The sequence below is a fragment of the Manihot esculenta genome, chromosome 9, assembly GCF_001659605.2.
Source record: "Manihot esculenta cultivar AM560-2 chromosome 9, M.esculenta_v8, whole genome shotgun sequence".
Lineage (NCBI taxonomy): Eukaryota > Viridiplantae > Streptophyta > Magnoliopsida > Malpighiales > Euphorbiaceae > Manihot > Manihot esculenta.
In genome coordinates, this window is record NC_035169.2 from 3,996,063 (window position 1) to 4,011,691 (window position 15,629).

General features: G+C 31.9%; 2 protein-coding genes across 2 annotated transcripts; one reads left to right on the top strand and one right to left on the bottom strand.

Moving 5' to 3' along the window:
- Positions 1–3,173: 3,173 nt before the first annotated feature.
- LOC110623543 (UDP-glycosyltransferase 79B3) lies at positions 3,174–4,694 on the bottom strand. Its single transcript, XM_021768527.2, has one exon. The coding sequence runs from the start codon at positions 4,595–4,597 to the stop codon at positions 3,209–3,211; it is 1,389 nt and encodes a 462-aa protein (XP_021624219.1). The 5' UTR covers positions 4,598–4,694; the 3' UTR covers positions 3,174–3,208.
- A 10,144-nt stretch (positions 4,695–14,838) lies between these two features.
- Positions 14,839–15,401, top strand: LOC122724517 (calcium-transporting ATPase 3, endoplasmic reticulum-type-like). The gene is made up of 3 exons (XM_043959688.1): positions 14,839–14,998; positions 15,101–15,206; positions 15,319–15,401. The coding sequence occupies exons 1-3, from the start codon at positions 14,931–14,933 to the stop codon at positions 15,376–15,378; spliced, it is 234 nt and encodes a 77-aa protein (XP_043815623.1). The 5' UTR covers positions 14,839–14,930; the 3' UTR covers positions 15,379–15,401.
- The last annotated feature ends 228 nt before the right edge of the window (positions 15,402–15,629 follow it).

The following is a 15,629-nucleotide window of genomic DNA, read 5'->3' on the forward strand; positions in this document are numbered from 1 at the left end:
AATGAAAATAAATAATTATAAATGATTCCCAACGAATCAAATACTCATCTTTTCCAACATTTCAAAGTTGGCACTTATTGGTGCTTGTCTTAATCGGGAAGGAAAATTAATAAATGAGTTGTCTGATAATTATCAAATGTCTAAATTTTTCATTTCAATTGATTTTGTTAGTGATAATTATCGGTGAGTGCTGGGAAGTCACCTTTCTTTCATACGGGCTGTTTTTTAAGTGTTCGCAAGTTAACTTTTTCTCGAGGGAGCCGTATTTAGTTGAGATTTAAAAAATTAATTAAATTGAATTCATTTAAAATTTTAATTTAATTTTTTATATATTTTAATTCAATTTAATTTTAATTTAATTTAATTTTAATTAAAAAATTAAAAAATTAAAAAATTGAATTGAATTAATTAATTATAATAGTATATTATTTTCAATAATTGGAAGAGATTAAATCATATTAAAATTAAAATATTTTAATTAAATTTTAAAATATTAAAAATATAGGATAAAAAATAACAAATGTTAAAATATTAAAAATTAAAATATTTTAATCAGACTGATTTAATTCGATTTAATTTTTAATTAAAATTAATTCGGTTTAATTTGTATAAATATTAAAATTTTAATTTTTAATTTATTTAATTCGATTTAATTTTAAACTGAATCGATCGAATATTTATCTCAACCTTTCTTTAGAAAAGTTACATTTAATATTTAATACTTAGCGTTAGTCTTTTTATTTTAAAATTTAATATTTAAAGTTTTTTTTATCAACAAAACAACCATATAAATTAAGATATTTATTTATAATTTAATTTATTTCTACATTTTTATAATTTTTTTCCTTAAATTTATTTTTTTAAAATAAGCTCCTTTGCTATAAATTAATCTCATGTTCATCAATTTCAATGTTATTTGAAAAAAATAATAAAATAAAAATTAAATCAGCTGTTCACATTTGCCCTAATTTAATAAAAAAAATTAAATAAATTGAAGAAAAATGTTGGACTAGAAAAGATATTTTGTGCTTGAGTAATGATGTGTGTTGCTTTTGGATTCTTGACTTAGTTTAATTGTATTTTTTACTTTTTTCTACTGAGATAGATCATCAAAAAAAGAAATATTACAACACTATGCTGTTGGCTTAGTGGTCTATTAAATATTTAAGTGATTATAAATATTAAATAAAATATAAAATTATTTACAGTTTTAATTTAATAATAAGTGTATTTAAATAAATTTAAAATATTTTAAATTTTATTTTTTAAATTTTTGATTCTATTTTAAAAAATTAAAATATAAAATAAAATAAAAATAATAATAGTATATATGATTATCGAGGTGATTGACTCTAAAAGATAAAATTCAGACGAAGGTGATAGCCTTTTGTCCCTTAGGGCAGACAAGTGCCATAAAACAAAAATGTTCTAACATTGTGTTGCCTTTGACTGACTCGGTGGGCATTGTCGTCTACTTAAGATTTATCTTTAAAAAATAATATATGTTGAGAATCTATTCAACAATTTCAATAAACAATATAATAATCCAAATTTTGGCTTCATGTAGATCTGACTATTAAATATTCATTTATCAACAAAAATCTAAAAATAACATATTATATTTGTGATTTTCAAAAAAAAAAAATTATATTGGCATTTTGAAATTTTTTATGTGAGCATATGTACGCACATGCGTAGACGAATTTAATTAAGATTAAAGTTATAATTTAAAAAAATAAATTATTTAGTCTTTAAGATCTAGCAACCCTCATTGAATAATTCATTAATTTAAAAAATTTATTAAAAATATTTTTTATATAAAATATAGTATTTATAAAAAAAATTATAATACTTCATTTGTTTATAAAAAATAATTTATATTTTAAAAATATTTTTTATATAAAATGTTATTTATAAAAAGAAATTATAAAAAAAATTATTTTTTGTTATTTGATTGTAATTTAAAAAATAAAAGATATTAATCAATTTATAATAATAAGATATTAATCAATTTCCCTAAATTCTAGAAATGGACTTTGTTCTTAAAAAAATGATATTTTTCTTATAAAAAAATACTTGATTTATTTTTTGATCAATATTTTTTAGTATTTCAAATATTAGAAATGTGGAATTCAAATATAAAAAATGATATTTCGTCTGTGTTGAGAATCTGAAATATTTACACACTTTGGCCACAATATTCTATCGGAGCCTTCATTGGACATATCAAGACATAAAGAAGATAATAGACAAGCCCTCAAGTAAATTTTTTTCCCCCACAAGCTATCTGGATACATAGTTCTTTCTTTCATTTTAAATTAAGAAAACGAAAAAGCATGAACTTGACCTAATTTTATATTGATTTTTCACAGACTTCTCCCACACCGTATTAAATTTAAATTAAATTTAATTCACTCAAAAACTAATTTAAAAGAAATAGTATCTAAAACTCTACTCCTATTCTATTTTAAATTAATGTGAAATTTAATAACTACTAAATAAATTAAATATTTGTATTTAATTAGAAATTCATCACTTTATAATTAGGAAAATTATAAGATATTCAAATTATAGCACCTAAACTCTAATAGATACTTTGATTTGAACCATTAGTGTGATTTGAACCACTAAGACTCGAGATACTAATCTATTAGTGTGATTTGAGTCATTAAGATTCGATATGCTAATCTATCGATTCAAGTACTTAGATTTTTTATCGACCTAAATCACTAAGGTAGAGAAAGTGAATAAAATTTATAAGATATGAATTCTCATCCATTAATAAAAATTTATTTTCTAGGTAATTGAAGTGTTCTTTATGTTGTATAATATAGTTGAAGTGGTAAATATATTGAGCTATGTACAATAAATAATTAATGAAAGGGATTAACTAATATATTTATTAAGAGTAATTTATTATGAGAGATTTATCTAAATCGAATCTACATGAATTTATAATATAAAATTATAGTGAGATTCACATAAAATTTTATATATTCACATTATATGTTTATATCAGAATTTAAATCTTCACTCTCTATTTTTTATTAAAAAAATTAATTTATTATATATCATATAATAACATCAGCATTTTTAAAATATAAAATCGAAATAACATAAATAATTAAATTATTAATAAATTATTATATATTACATGAAATTCACCATGATAATATATATCTGGTAAATTTCTCCCAATGGCATGGAATCATACCATTACTTTGACAAGTTGTTGCATATCTTGTACAAATTTATCAACGTAACCACTCATCAACTCTTTGTTTATCATCTTCTCCCTCCACTTCCTGTGATTCTCTTTAAGCATTGAACCAAATTCATTGCCTTTATCCATCACTGAGTGAATGGCTTTGCTCACGTTCTCCTTGGAAAACCACCCACTTTCGTCTCTCTCCACCTCCACTGCCACCTTTAACTCTTCAGCCATGAACCTTGCGTTCAAGATTTGATCGCCTAGGCGTGGCACCAATACTACTTGACAATCACTAAGCAAAGACTCCCACATCGAGCCAAACCCACAATGGTTCACAAAGCACCCTACCGATGGGTGATCTAAGATCATTAGCTGTTGTACCCAGCCACCCCAGACGACTCCTCTCCCTTTAACCCTCTCTTCGAACCCCTCCGGCAGCGCTTCTTCCACTGTTGCCGCGCCTGCTGGAGGTTTTAGGGCAACTAAAAATGGCAGACCTGTTAACTCGAACCCTAAAACCAGCTCTTGAAATTGATCCTTTTCCAGTATACTTTGGCTTCCAAACGCACAGAACAACACTGAACCTTGTTCAAACCAACTTAGCCATTTACACCACCGATCTTCTAAGGGTGTCTTAGTTGGCCCAGGCAAGACAGGTCCGGTTAGAAACACTGGCTTTCCATGTTGACTTCCAATGTAATCACAAAAGTTCCCTTCAGTTTCATTGCAAGTTCTTATAGCTAGTGCATCACTTTCTTTCATTGCTTTGAACATTCTATCATAAAACGTTATTCCTTCACCGAAAGGTTGGGATACAAATAACAATGAACGCACTTCATGGGCACGAAGCACAGTAGTTGTCGATGGATAGCCAGAAGGTGGCATTAACATTTCAGACTCAGTAATGGGCCTATCTTCAGGCACATTTCGTGCCGGAACTAGTACTATTGCTATGGAGGCTGCTGAAACTACGGTGTAGTGTATGGCCTTAATGCCAAGAGCTTTTGTTATCTCCGGCACCCAGTGAGCCATATCATAGATAACAAACTTAGGTCTGGTTTCATGTATTACCTTTTCGACTTGGTTACGGGTACAATCCAGGGCTATAGCGAGCAAATGGTTTAATTCAAGGGGGATATCAGAGGCGGTCTGGGTGCCAATGGGGAGGCCGTCGACGTGAGGGACGGTGAGAGATTGCAAGGTGATGAGATGAGGATAAAGATTGAAGTGTTGCAATTGTTGTATAGCTTCGGTTGGCAGCAAAAAAGTGGTGGAGCAGCCTCTCTCTGCAAGGCTGTTGGCGAGATGGAGGAACGGCGTCATGTGACCGACGGCAAACCATGGGAACATCACCAAGTGAAGATCTGAGCTCTTGGGGTTGCTCATTTTTTTCCGTAGATTGCTTGGATTGGATTCTAGATTTTATGCAGGTTCCCTTTTCTTGGTTGGATTTATATAAAGCTCATGGATTTTGTGATTTGAAGATAAAAAGAAAATTAATTTGTCAGAGTCGGTAGAGTAGGTGGGATGAGTGAAACTCCATTAATGAAAAATTAAATATCCAAGAAACTTTAGGCGAATAAATTACATATAGAGAGCTACAGCTCATCTATGTTAAATATATATTTGGAGGTTGATTCCCACGTTGATTTTTTTTTTTGAATAAAAAAAAATTTTATTTATCTTGTAAAATAATAATTCAAGAGATAATCAGGAATGTCAATCAAAATCTTAAATCTATCATGATGAATAGACTTTTTAGCTAATAAATGGACGGCTCTATTTTCTGAACGCCGTACTCAACAAACATAAATGTTACCATGAGACCGCATAGCATCCTTGCAATCAGAAACAACTAATCCAAACTCCGAAAAGTCATCTAGAGGAGAGCGAATAACCAAAGTTAAGGATTGTTTAAAAATTATTAAACTTGTTTTTTTATGTGAAATTGATTTTATACACAGTTATTTAAAATGGATTTTACAATAATGTGACAGTTTTAATTAAATAAATCCAATAATGTGACAGTTTTAATTAAATGGTTAGTGTGGAAATCTATTAATAAAGAAACTAATTAATTAATTAAGAATTTTGAATCTTAATAAGTTTATAACTAATAGATTTAATATTTAAATGTTGATTCGTATTCTAAATAATTAAACACAAATTTTGATAGAAATATTTAATTTAAAATTCTTATATGAGATTGATTTTATATTGAACTTACTTAGTGAAATGGTTTACAATACTGTGATAGATTTAAATGAATAGGGTAAGTGAATAGTTAAATTAAAATTTCAAAATCATACAAAATAATATATTTAAATTCGATAAATATAAATTTCGTATAAGATAAATAGGATTCTATTCATAGAAAATGACATTAAAAATCTCCTATTAAATACTAAAAAGTTAAATTACAAAAATAAAAGAGAAGATTTAATCAAAGTGTAAAACTAATGTAAAAAAATAAAAAAAAAATTAAAGAAAGTAATAATCTATAGAAGATTTATGGTATTGAGAATTCTATGTGCTTTTTGTATTTTTGTATAGAATACATTTATATAGTATATACCGGTGGTTGAGTTGGATACAAATTGTATGAATAACAAATATTATCTCAACTAACTCTAAACCTTATCATAACTCTAAATCTTATCATAACTCTAAATCTTATCACAACTCTAACCCTATCATGACTCTAAACCTTATCACAACTCTAAGTCTTATCACGCCCCCTCAATTCGTGCGTTGTAGGGACAGGACGAATTGTTAAATGTTGCATTAGAGTTTGATACCGCATTTTGGATAATGGTTTAGTCAGAATGTCAGCTAATTGATCTTTAGAGCAAATAAACTGTAATTTGACTTCATTCTTTTGCACCTTATCACGAACGAAATGAAAATCGACTTCTAAGTGTTTCGTTCGAGCATGGAAAATAGGATTGATAGAAAGATATGTTGCGCCAATATTATCACATCACAAGTTAGGAGTTTTGGTGGAATGGAAAGTAATGTCACGCAACATTGACTGAATCCAAGTTAATTCAGTGACAGCAAGACCAATAGCTCGATATTCAGCCTCTGTTGATGAACGAGCAACTGTTTGTTGTTTCTTGGAATTCCAAGATATGAGATTTGTGCCCATGAAAATAGCATAACCTGTGGTAGACTTGCGATCATCAATGTCACTCGCCCAATCAGCATCAGTATATACATTCAAATCTGTATTTGCCGATTTGGAGATGTAAAGACCATGACCAACAGTGTGCTTGAGATACCTCAATATACGCTTAACCGAACACCAATTATCCTTAGTAGGTGCATGAAGAAACTGAGAAACCTTGTGAACTGAATAACATACCTCGGGTCGGGTTAAACTCAAGTATTGCAATCCACTTACTATACTCCGATATAACATGGGATCACTCATTGGGCGGCTTTGTATAGCAGGCATCTTATCTTTTGGAGTTACTGGTGTGGAGATTCCCTTGCAGTCTCCCATCTGTGCTTTGTGAAGCAAGTCAAGGATATACTTTTGTTGAGTTAACAAAAGTCCATCAGCGGTCCAAGTTGCCTCCATACCAAGGAAATACTCCAATGTGCCCAAATCTTTCAACATGAACTCAGATTTGAGAGAGGAAATAATATGATTTAAAGTATAACTGCATGTACCGGTCATGATAATATCGTCCACATATACAAGGGTAAACAACTTGATATTGTTCTTGTCATAACAAAATAGAGAGGAATCGGCAGGAAAGACTCGAAACCCTTGATTGATTAAGGCTGAGAACAGACGTTTATACCACTGACGTAGAGCTTGACGGAGACCGTATAGTGAATGGCGTAGACGATAAACATGATCTGGTTTAGATGTATCAGTAAAACTTGGAGGCTGTTCCATGTAAACTTCATCATCCAAATCTCCATGCAGAAAAGCATTAGAAACATCTAATTGTTTCACTAACCAACCATTTGAGACGGCTAAGGACAAAATTATTCGAATAGTAGTTGGTTTGACAACCGGTGAAAAGGTTTCAAAGTAATCAATGCCGGGACGTTGATGATATCCTTTAGCAACAAGGCGAGCCTTATATCTATCAATACTGCCATCAGATTTCTGTTTAACTCTGAACACCCATTTACAACCAACTATATTCTGTGCCTTGTCCCAAGGGACGAATTCCCAAGTTCCAGTTTGAATTAAAGTATTAAGCTCTTGAATCATGGCATCACGCCAATTTGGATCTTTGACAGCTTGAGTATAGCAACTAGGTACTGAGAAAGAAGCAGTCACATTATTTAACTTTGGAGACCATGGAGTTTGCGGTTTGAGCTTGCCTGTTTGCTGTCTAGTCACCATGGAATGTGTTTTAACGTGCAAAGGAACAGGACAAAAATTTATCAGCTCGATTTGGTTAGTATTTAGTGATACGGTGCACTCAGGTGATGGGCTTGGTATGTGGGCCTGACTTGTGTCAGTTGTGGCGTCGTTTTGGGTAAGGGCTGGAGTAATGAAAGCAGCAGCATTTTGATTTCTAGGAGAGATTTGTAAGTTGCGTTTTGGAGCTGCTCCTAGGATACCAGGTTGTGTATTTGACAAAGGTGAAATGGGTGGTAATGGAATGGACGTAGGACTCACTTCAGCCACTGAGGTAGTGCCATTATCATCCAACTTCTTAAAAGGAAACTCCTGCTCAAAAAACAAGACATGGCGTGAGATAAAAAGACGACCAGAAGAAATTTCGAGACAAGTATACCCTTTATGAAGTTTACTATAGCTAAGAAAAATACAACGAGAAGACTTAGGAGCAAGTTTGTGAGATGAATAAGGTTTCAACCAAGGATAACACAATGAACCAAACACACGCAATTCATCATAAGTAGGTTTCTCATGAAATAAAATTTCATAGGGAGTGCATTTGTTATTGGATGAAGAGGGCAATCTATTTATTGTGTAGGTAGCAGTATTGAAGGCATAGGTTCAGTAATTATAAGGAACTGAAGCATGATGTAATAGAGATCGGCCTAACTCAACAATATGCCTATGCTTTCGTTCTGCATATCTATTTTGTTCAGGAGTGTGAGGACAAGAAACCCTTTGTGAAATCCCATGTTGTTTCAAGTAATTGGACAAAGACTGAAATTCTCCCCCCCCCCCAATCCGATTGAAAGTTTTTGATAGGTAGTCCAAAATATTTTTCCACTAAATACCGAAATTGAACAAAGATAGATAAGACATCAGATTTTTGTTTAAGAAAATATAACCAGCAATACTTACTAAAATGATCATAGAAAATCACATAATAACGAAAACCATCAACAGAAACAATAGGGGCAGGACCCCAAACGTCAGAACAAATGAGTTCAAGAGGCTGTTTAGCACGATAAAGAGAATCGACAAACGGTAATTTATGTAATTTACTCACATTACAAGCATGACAATGATGAAATTTATTACTAGAAACAAAAGAAATTTTATTAAATCTAAGAACATCATGAACAACTCGAAAATTTGCATGTCCTAGTCGCTCATGCCATAATGAAACTGTTGCTGGGAAAGCTTTTGGAGAGAATGACCGAACTTGCTGCAAAGGAAAGAGATAAAGGCCATTATCACTCGGGCCTTGATATAATACCTGCTTCGTGGGGATATCCTTCACAAAATATTTGTCAGGAAAAAATTTAATTGAAGTATTATTTTGTGAGGTAAAAGCAGAAACTGACATTAAATTGTTAGTGATAGCAGGTGAATAAAAGACATCATTCAAACGAAAATTATGACCATTAATAGAAGTAATTGAAGAACCACGAGATAAGACAGAAAGTGTTTTACCATTGGCAATTGTGAGAGCGGTGGCATCATTGACAGGAATAGGATGAGCTATAGTTTCCTGATTAGCTGCTAGATGATAATTTGCACTAGAGTCCACAGTCCAAACCTGAAGAGGTTCAGTTTGAGTTTTGGCTACATTGGCTTGAGGATTGGTGCGAGGTGAGGGACATTGTCTTGAAACATGTCCTGTGCTATTACAATTAAAACATGTTAAAGTAGAAGTGTCACGACCAGAAGCATAACTAGACTACTTAAAATTGCGTCCTTGGTATGATGACTGTCCACCATGCCCACGGTAACCACGACCATGCCCTCTACTGCCTCACCCAGAATTTGCATAGTGAGTAGTAGCAAGAACGACATAAATAAGAGTGAGAGAATCAAACTTCAATTGGGATTCTTCACTGAGTAGTAATGCATACAACTCGTCAAAAGTAATCTAAGTATTTTGTGCTTCTATAGCACGCGTAAAAGGACGATAATCCGAACCCAATCCTTTCAAAACATCGCACACAAGATTTTCCTCGGTAACAGATCCTTCTAATGCACAAAGCTGATCATAATACGATTTCGCTTTGCGCATGTAATTGTCAATCGAATCATTACCTCGCTGCAGATGCTTGAATTGTTTACGCAGCTGCTGAATTCGCGTTTTAGCACCGGCGGAATATATTACAGTGAGCTTGTCTCAGGCATCCTTGGCAGTGGTGCAACAAGTGATTTGATGAAGAATAGATTCAGAAATGGAACAATTGATCCAGGTACAAACGATCTGATCGTGACAGAACCAATCCATAAATGCGGGATTTGGTTCGCCAGTGGATAAAAACCAATCTGGTGTAATAACAGTACCATCGACATGAGAAGCCAATCTGTATCCATGAAGAAGAGGCATGATTTGTGCATGCCATAGCAAATAATTAGCCGAAGTGAGTTTAATGGTGAGAAATTGAGTGACGTTTGGAATCTAAATATTGGGAATAGATGATGTGGAGTCGATAGTAGTTGAAACAAGAGATTGCTCAGTGTAGGCCATTACTGGTACGAACAGAAGGAAGAACAAGATGAGAAAAATGGAAAGGAAAAGAGAAGAATTTACTGTAAAGCCTTTATAACTCTGATACCATATAGAAGATTTATGGTATTGAGAATTCTATGTGTTCTTTGTATTTCTGTATAGAATACATTTATATAGTATATACCAGTGGTTGAGTTGGATACAAATTGTATGAATAACAAATATTATCTCAACCAACTTTAAAGCTTATCGTAACTCTAAATCTTATCACAATTCTAACCTTATCATGACTCTAAACCTTATCATAATCTAATAAAAATTTAAAAAATAAACTTGAGAAAAACTAATACAAATAAATTCTAGTTTAAAATATGATTCATTTCAATGGTGAGAATTGATTATTAAAGTAAAGATAATATTTTTACTCATTTCAATAAATTCATTCTAATAAAAATAATATTTTTATTCATTTCAATAAAATTTATTTCAATAAAAACGCTCTCACAATTAATTTATCGTAAATTAATTAAGAAATAATCACTAATTAATTTTAGTCAATATACAACTAAAAAATGTATATTAGATTTAAATGTATATTAGATTTAATTTATTGAATGCCTGAAAAATTATAGAGATTTAATTTTAACCAAAATATCAAACTAAATGCTAAATTTAAGATAAATTATGCAATTACTTAGCAGATTATATTAATCGTTACTCATACTTGAATAATTCAAGTAATTACAGACTCAAATATCTAAACTAATAATATATTTACCTTACTAATAACAAAGAACTTTATTAATCAATTAACAAAATAATAATAATAATAAAAGCTGCAAATATATAAATATTGAAGGAAACAAAGTTAACGATTAAATTTAAATCTCATAATTCTTTAAAAAAATGAAAATTCAATCTATTTTCAATTAGAATTAAAAAATTCAACCACTTATAGCTGCTAGAAAGCATAAAAATCCGGAGAAAATTCGGTTAAAAATAGAGAATGAGTTGATATAAATAAAAGTGTACTTAAACAGTAAAATCATAGAAAAGTCTTACTCAAAATTCGCTTCTGAAAGAGATAAAATCTAAATTTTCCAACTAAAATAGAATGTTTATTCATTTCCTAATGAGAGAGAAGGTTTTCTAAACTTGTTGGATAACAATCTTATGATTTGAAGCTAAAAGTTTTTTAATGAGAAATCTCAAATTTTCCACATTAGTTGTATTTATGCGGCTATTTGGAGCCTTACTGTTATGTGTTCCGCATTACTTGTTCAGAGACTTAAGCAAAGTACATAATCAGTTTCTATTTTTTTGAATTTAACTATCTTTACCACCTTTCACCGTTGTATGAAATCCAAAAAATTATTCAAAATAAATAATATTTAAATTTTATTTAACTAAATATTTAATTAAAATATATGCAGAATATATTTCTTATCAATGTTATATAAATATTTATTTTCTTGATTGAATTCAGAGGCGAAGATGATAAATAAAAATAAAATATATTGAAATAGGTGGAGTAATTTTAGAATATAAACGTTGTATATACAATCTAATAATATTATAACATTTGAAATAAAAATATAAATTAAAAAAAGAAAATAAAAATTATAATTTTAAATAAATAAAAATATGACATCTTTATACATGTGAGTTTCACAATTTTTCGAGAGTAATTTTAAATACCTATTTAGATATATATACTCTTTCAATGAATAAACTATATATTAATTAAAATTATAATAAAATTTGTATTTTAATTAATTTAAAATTAATAAAATTTTATTTAATGGATGGACATATATTCTAGGAGACCACCTCGTCCGACAGCTCGATGATGACCCATGGTAGGGAAGAAAAGTGATGTGGTGTATGGAAAGATAACAACCATACACTCCCAATAAATTTGGAAAAGGTTGGATTTGTTGGCCCTCTGTTTCATGCATATAATAATACTGAAAAGGAAACAAGAAGCATAAACAAATAACAAGTAAAATTGATAGAATACCAAAGATAATTAATAAGCCGAAAATAAAGAAAGACCCGGCCTCGATCGTGAAGAATTGGACCCCAATGTTGTTGGGCTTCAATGGTTTCTATAGCAGGATTAGGGATGACAATAAGTTAGGTTTTTTTCAAGTATTCGACTGAATTTTTGTGGAATGAATTTACGGATTTAAAATAATTTCAAATTTAAATATTAATTTTCTTTCTCTCTTCTTCATGATTACTAGGGATTTTCTCTCCTTTTCTTTCCATTTTTCTGTTTCTTTCGCCATTCCTTTTTTGGGCAAATACAACACTTCAGGAATATTTTATCCTCTTTTTCTCTGTCACTTTGTTGCGCTTAGTGTTCTAAATTTAGGAGATGAGATATGGGATTTTATCTGTATTCTTAAAGGTTATTAGTTTAGCAGTTCTAAAACGAGAATAGGTTTTGTCTCTGTCCCCTCTGTTTTCATTGGGTTTTGTTTTTGTAACTTGATTGAATTCTGCAAAGCTGGAATTCCGTTGGTGGAGCTTTTCTGAGGTTGATTGTTAGTTCACAATCCTGAATCCTCCCCTCCTTCATAATGGGTTTGATCCCATTTGCAGTGCCTTGCACCCAATTGGATGTGTTTGCTCATTCATTGTGGTTTAAACAATCGTAGCAAGGGGGAAAAATGGCATCTTCTCAGGTTGAGATTGCTTCTTCTTCGCTGTTTGGCTGTATCTTGAAGGTCCTTCCATAATATTGATATTGTATCAGTGCAATTGCTTCAAAAATTTTCTTTCTCCTGTTCCGAGTCTTATTTCCTTTGTTCCAGGTCTTCTCTCATTCGAGAAAGAAAATCGTTCTCTATCTCGAGTTCTCTCTTTTGAGAAAGAAAACCTGTTCCCGAGATTTTTCTCATTTGTCCTCCGTGTTTTTTTTCTTTCGTTCTGAAAATTTTTCATCACAAAGTTTCTCTCATCAATTCTGAGTATATTTCTTTAGTTTCAAAATTTTTTCTTGCGAAGTTTCTCTAATCCATCTCGAGAGTTTTTTTTTATTATGAGTTCTTTTATTTCCATCGCAAAAGTTTTTCTTTCACTTGAAGTTTCTTTTCAAGAGTTCTTTTCTTTTTCTTTCCTTATCTTCTGCTTTTATCCATAGCTGTTGAATCATCTCCTACTAAGAACACAAATTCGAATACAAATTTGAATAGTAATTATTTCACTAATCCTTCAAATCCATATTTTCTTCATCCGAATGAAAATTTGATATTAGTTTTGGTGTCTCCAGTCCTTTCTGTTCTGATCTATCACCCTTTGAAAGCAATAAAAATAACATTACAATCCAAAAATAAGATTAGATTCATCGATGAAAGTCTAAGAAACTAGTAAAAGGCGATTCTATATTTGCTGTGTGGGATAGACGCAACACTATGGTTCTTTCATGGATAACAAGATCTCTTTCTCAGTCAATTGATCAAAGTATAATTTAGATCGATAGTGCTGCCGATGCATGGAAAGATCTACAAGATCGCTTCTTACAAGGTGACATGTTCCGAATCTCTGACTTACAAGAAGAAATTTACAATTTCAAATAAGGTGATCTATCTGTTATCGATTATTTTACTCATTTTAAAAGTCTATGGAATGAGTTAGATAATTTCAAATCTATGCCACAATGTGTCTGTTTAAATTCTTGCAATTGCGATGCTCTTAAGACTCTGAAAACGCATAAATAGAATGACTATGTCATTCGTTTCTTGAAAGGTCTTAATGATTTCTTTAGTCATGCCAGATCTCAGATTATGATGATGGATTTCTTACCATCCATCAATAAGACTTTCTCTCTTATGGTACAACAAGAGAGACAGTTGAATCTAAGGCTAATTGCTGAACTAGAGCCCTTACTGTTAAATCTTTTTAAAGTCTGCTACAGAAATCCTCTTATAGGTGAGGTGTCACAGTTTCAGATTTTAGCACTTGCTTGAAATTGTGTGACACTTAGTTTGAAATCTTTTCAAATCAAGTCAGCCTGAATAATCACCTAAGAATCAGTAATAACAAGCAATCATGTTACCCGAGATTATAAAAGCAAACAGTGAAGCTAACAAGCAACACATACTCATAAGCCTCACAAGAGTCATCGAAGAAACAATTAGACATGAGAATTCATGAACATGCTACTTATTTTATTTTAGGGGCAAAATAGTATTTATATATTATCAGCAATACTATTGTTACAATAATTCTCACCTAGGGGTGAGCACTGTTCGGTTCAAACCGAAATAACCGACCGAACCGATTTAATTTAATAATTTAGTTCGGTTTTAAAATAAAATCGGTTCGATTCGGTTTTAATTTTTAAAAATTTCGGATTGATCGGTTCGGTTCGGTTTTAGAGTCAAAATAGTTCGGTCGAACCGAACCGACCGATTTTAATCTTAAACGCAGCGTTTTATTAGGGTTATATCAATTCACTTTCCATCCCACGTCCTTCTTCACGCGGCGTATACCTTCACCCCTATCTCTCAGACCAAATCCCTAATCTGAAATCTCCATCCTTCGCATCTTCAGTCCCGTAGCCACAGCCACACACCCCAGCCGCCAGTCCCACAGCCACCCACCGGCCACCGGCCACCCACCCACTCGCCACCAGAGTCTCTTCTCTCCATCCTTTGCCGCTTCAGTCCCGCAGCCACGGCCTCCCACCCACCCAATCGCCAGCCCCACAGCCACCCACCGGCCACCCACCCTGCCACCCACTCGCCAAAGCCAGAGTCTCTTCTCTCCATCCTTCGCGTCTCTCTCTCACGGCCATCGCTCGCCTCTCTCTCTCACGGCCATCGCTCGCCAGACTCTTTTCGTCAACAGTCGCCATGACTGTGCTTGTCGTTGTTGAGATGTTTAATGCTTTGAACAATCTCAGTGAAAATCAATCACTTTTGTGAGTGCCATCTTTGATTGAGAATTCCTGCATATTTAATGCCTTTTCAGATGCCATTAAATTTGTGTTTCACTTTCAGTGGATTTTTGTCCCTTTTCTTAGTGTTATCCCTCCCTGGAGTAATTTATGGCTTGTTACTTCCATCATCCTGACTATGCTGTTTTACATACTAATTCTGTATGTGCATCCACTCTCTGTTCTGTTCTCTGTAAGTTGTTTTCCTTTTTCCTTTTTCTTTCATCTTGTTTACTATTTCTCTTGAGAAATACTTTATCCACTGTCATGAGGCACTTGTTGAAAGATGAAATATATTGTTGCAGGTAACACCATTGTCTTGGGCTGAGTGGACTGTTGTTCTATATCTTTCATTCCCTGTATGAAGTGAATCTTCACCCTCTCAGTTTACTAAACTGTCAATTAATTTATATATTATCATTCATGATTCAGTTATTTTATTTGGTGCAATATCTTTTTTCAAGAAGATATCTTTGAATCGAAAAAGTTGAATGCTACTTTCCCTCGACAAGGTTTGTCTGTTAGTTTCTTTCAAAAATACTTCGGAGGCTTAAGTTTTTTGACTTGCGTTTTACCCTATCTAGATTTTTACTGGTCTTCACCTTTTTTCTGCTTT

What these genes read in the sequence shown, in the direction of transcription:
- LOC110623543 (XM_021768527.2), bottom strand. Translation starts at nt 4,597, where the DNA reads ATGAGCAACCCCAAGAGCTCAGATCTTCACTTGGTGATGTTCCCATGG.
- LOC122724517 (XM_043959688.1), top strand. Translation starts at nt 14,931, where the DNA reads ATGACTGTGCTTGTCGTTGTTGAGATGTTTAATGCTTTGAACAATCTC. An exon ending in AGTGAAAATCAATCACTTTT is followed by an intron (nt 14,999 to 15,100) that starts GTGAGTGCCATC and finishes CCCTTTTCTTAG; the next exon opens with TGTTATCCCTCCCTGGAGTA. An exon ending in CACTCTCTGTTCTGTTCTCT is followed by an intron (nt 15,207 to 15,318) that starts GTAAGTTGTTTT and finishes ATATTGTTGCAG; the next exon opens with GTAACACCATTGTCTTGGGC.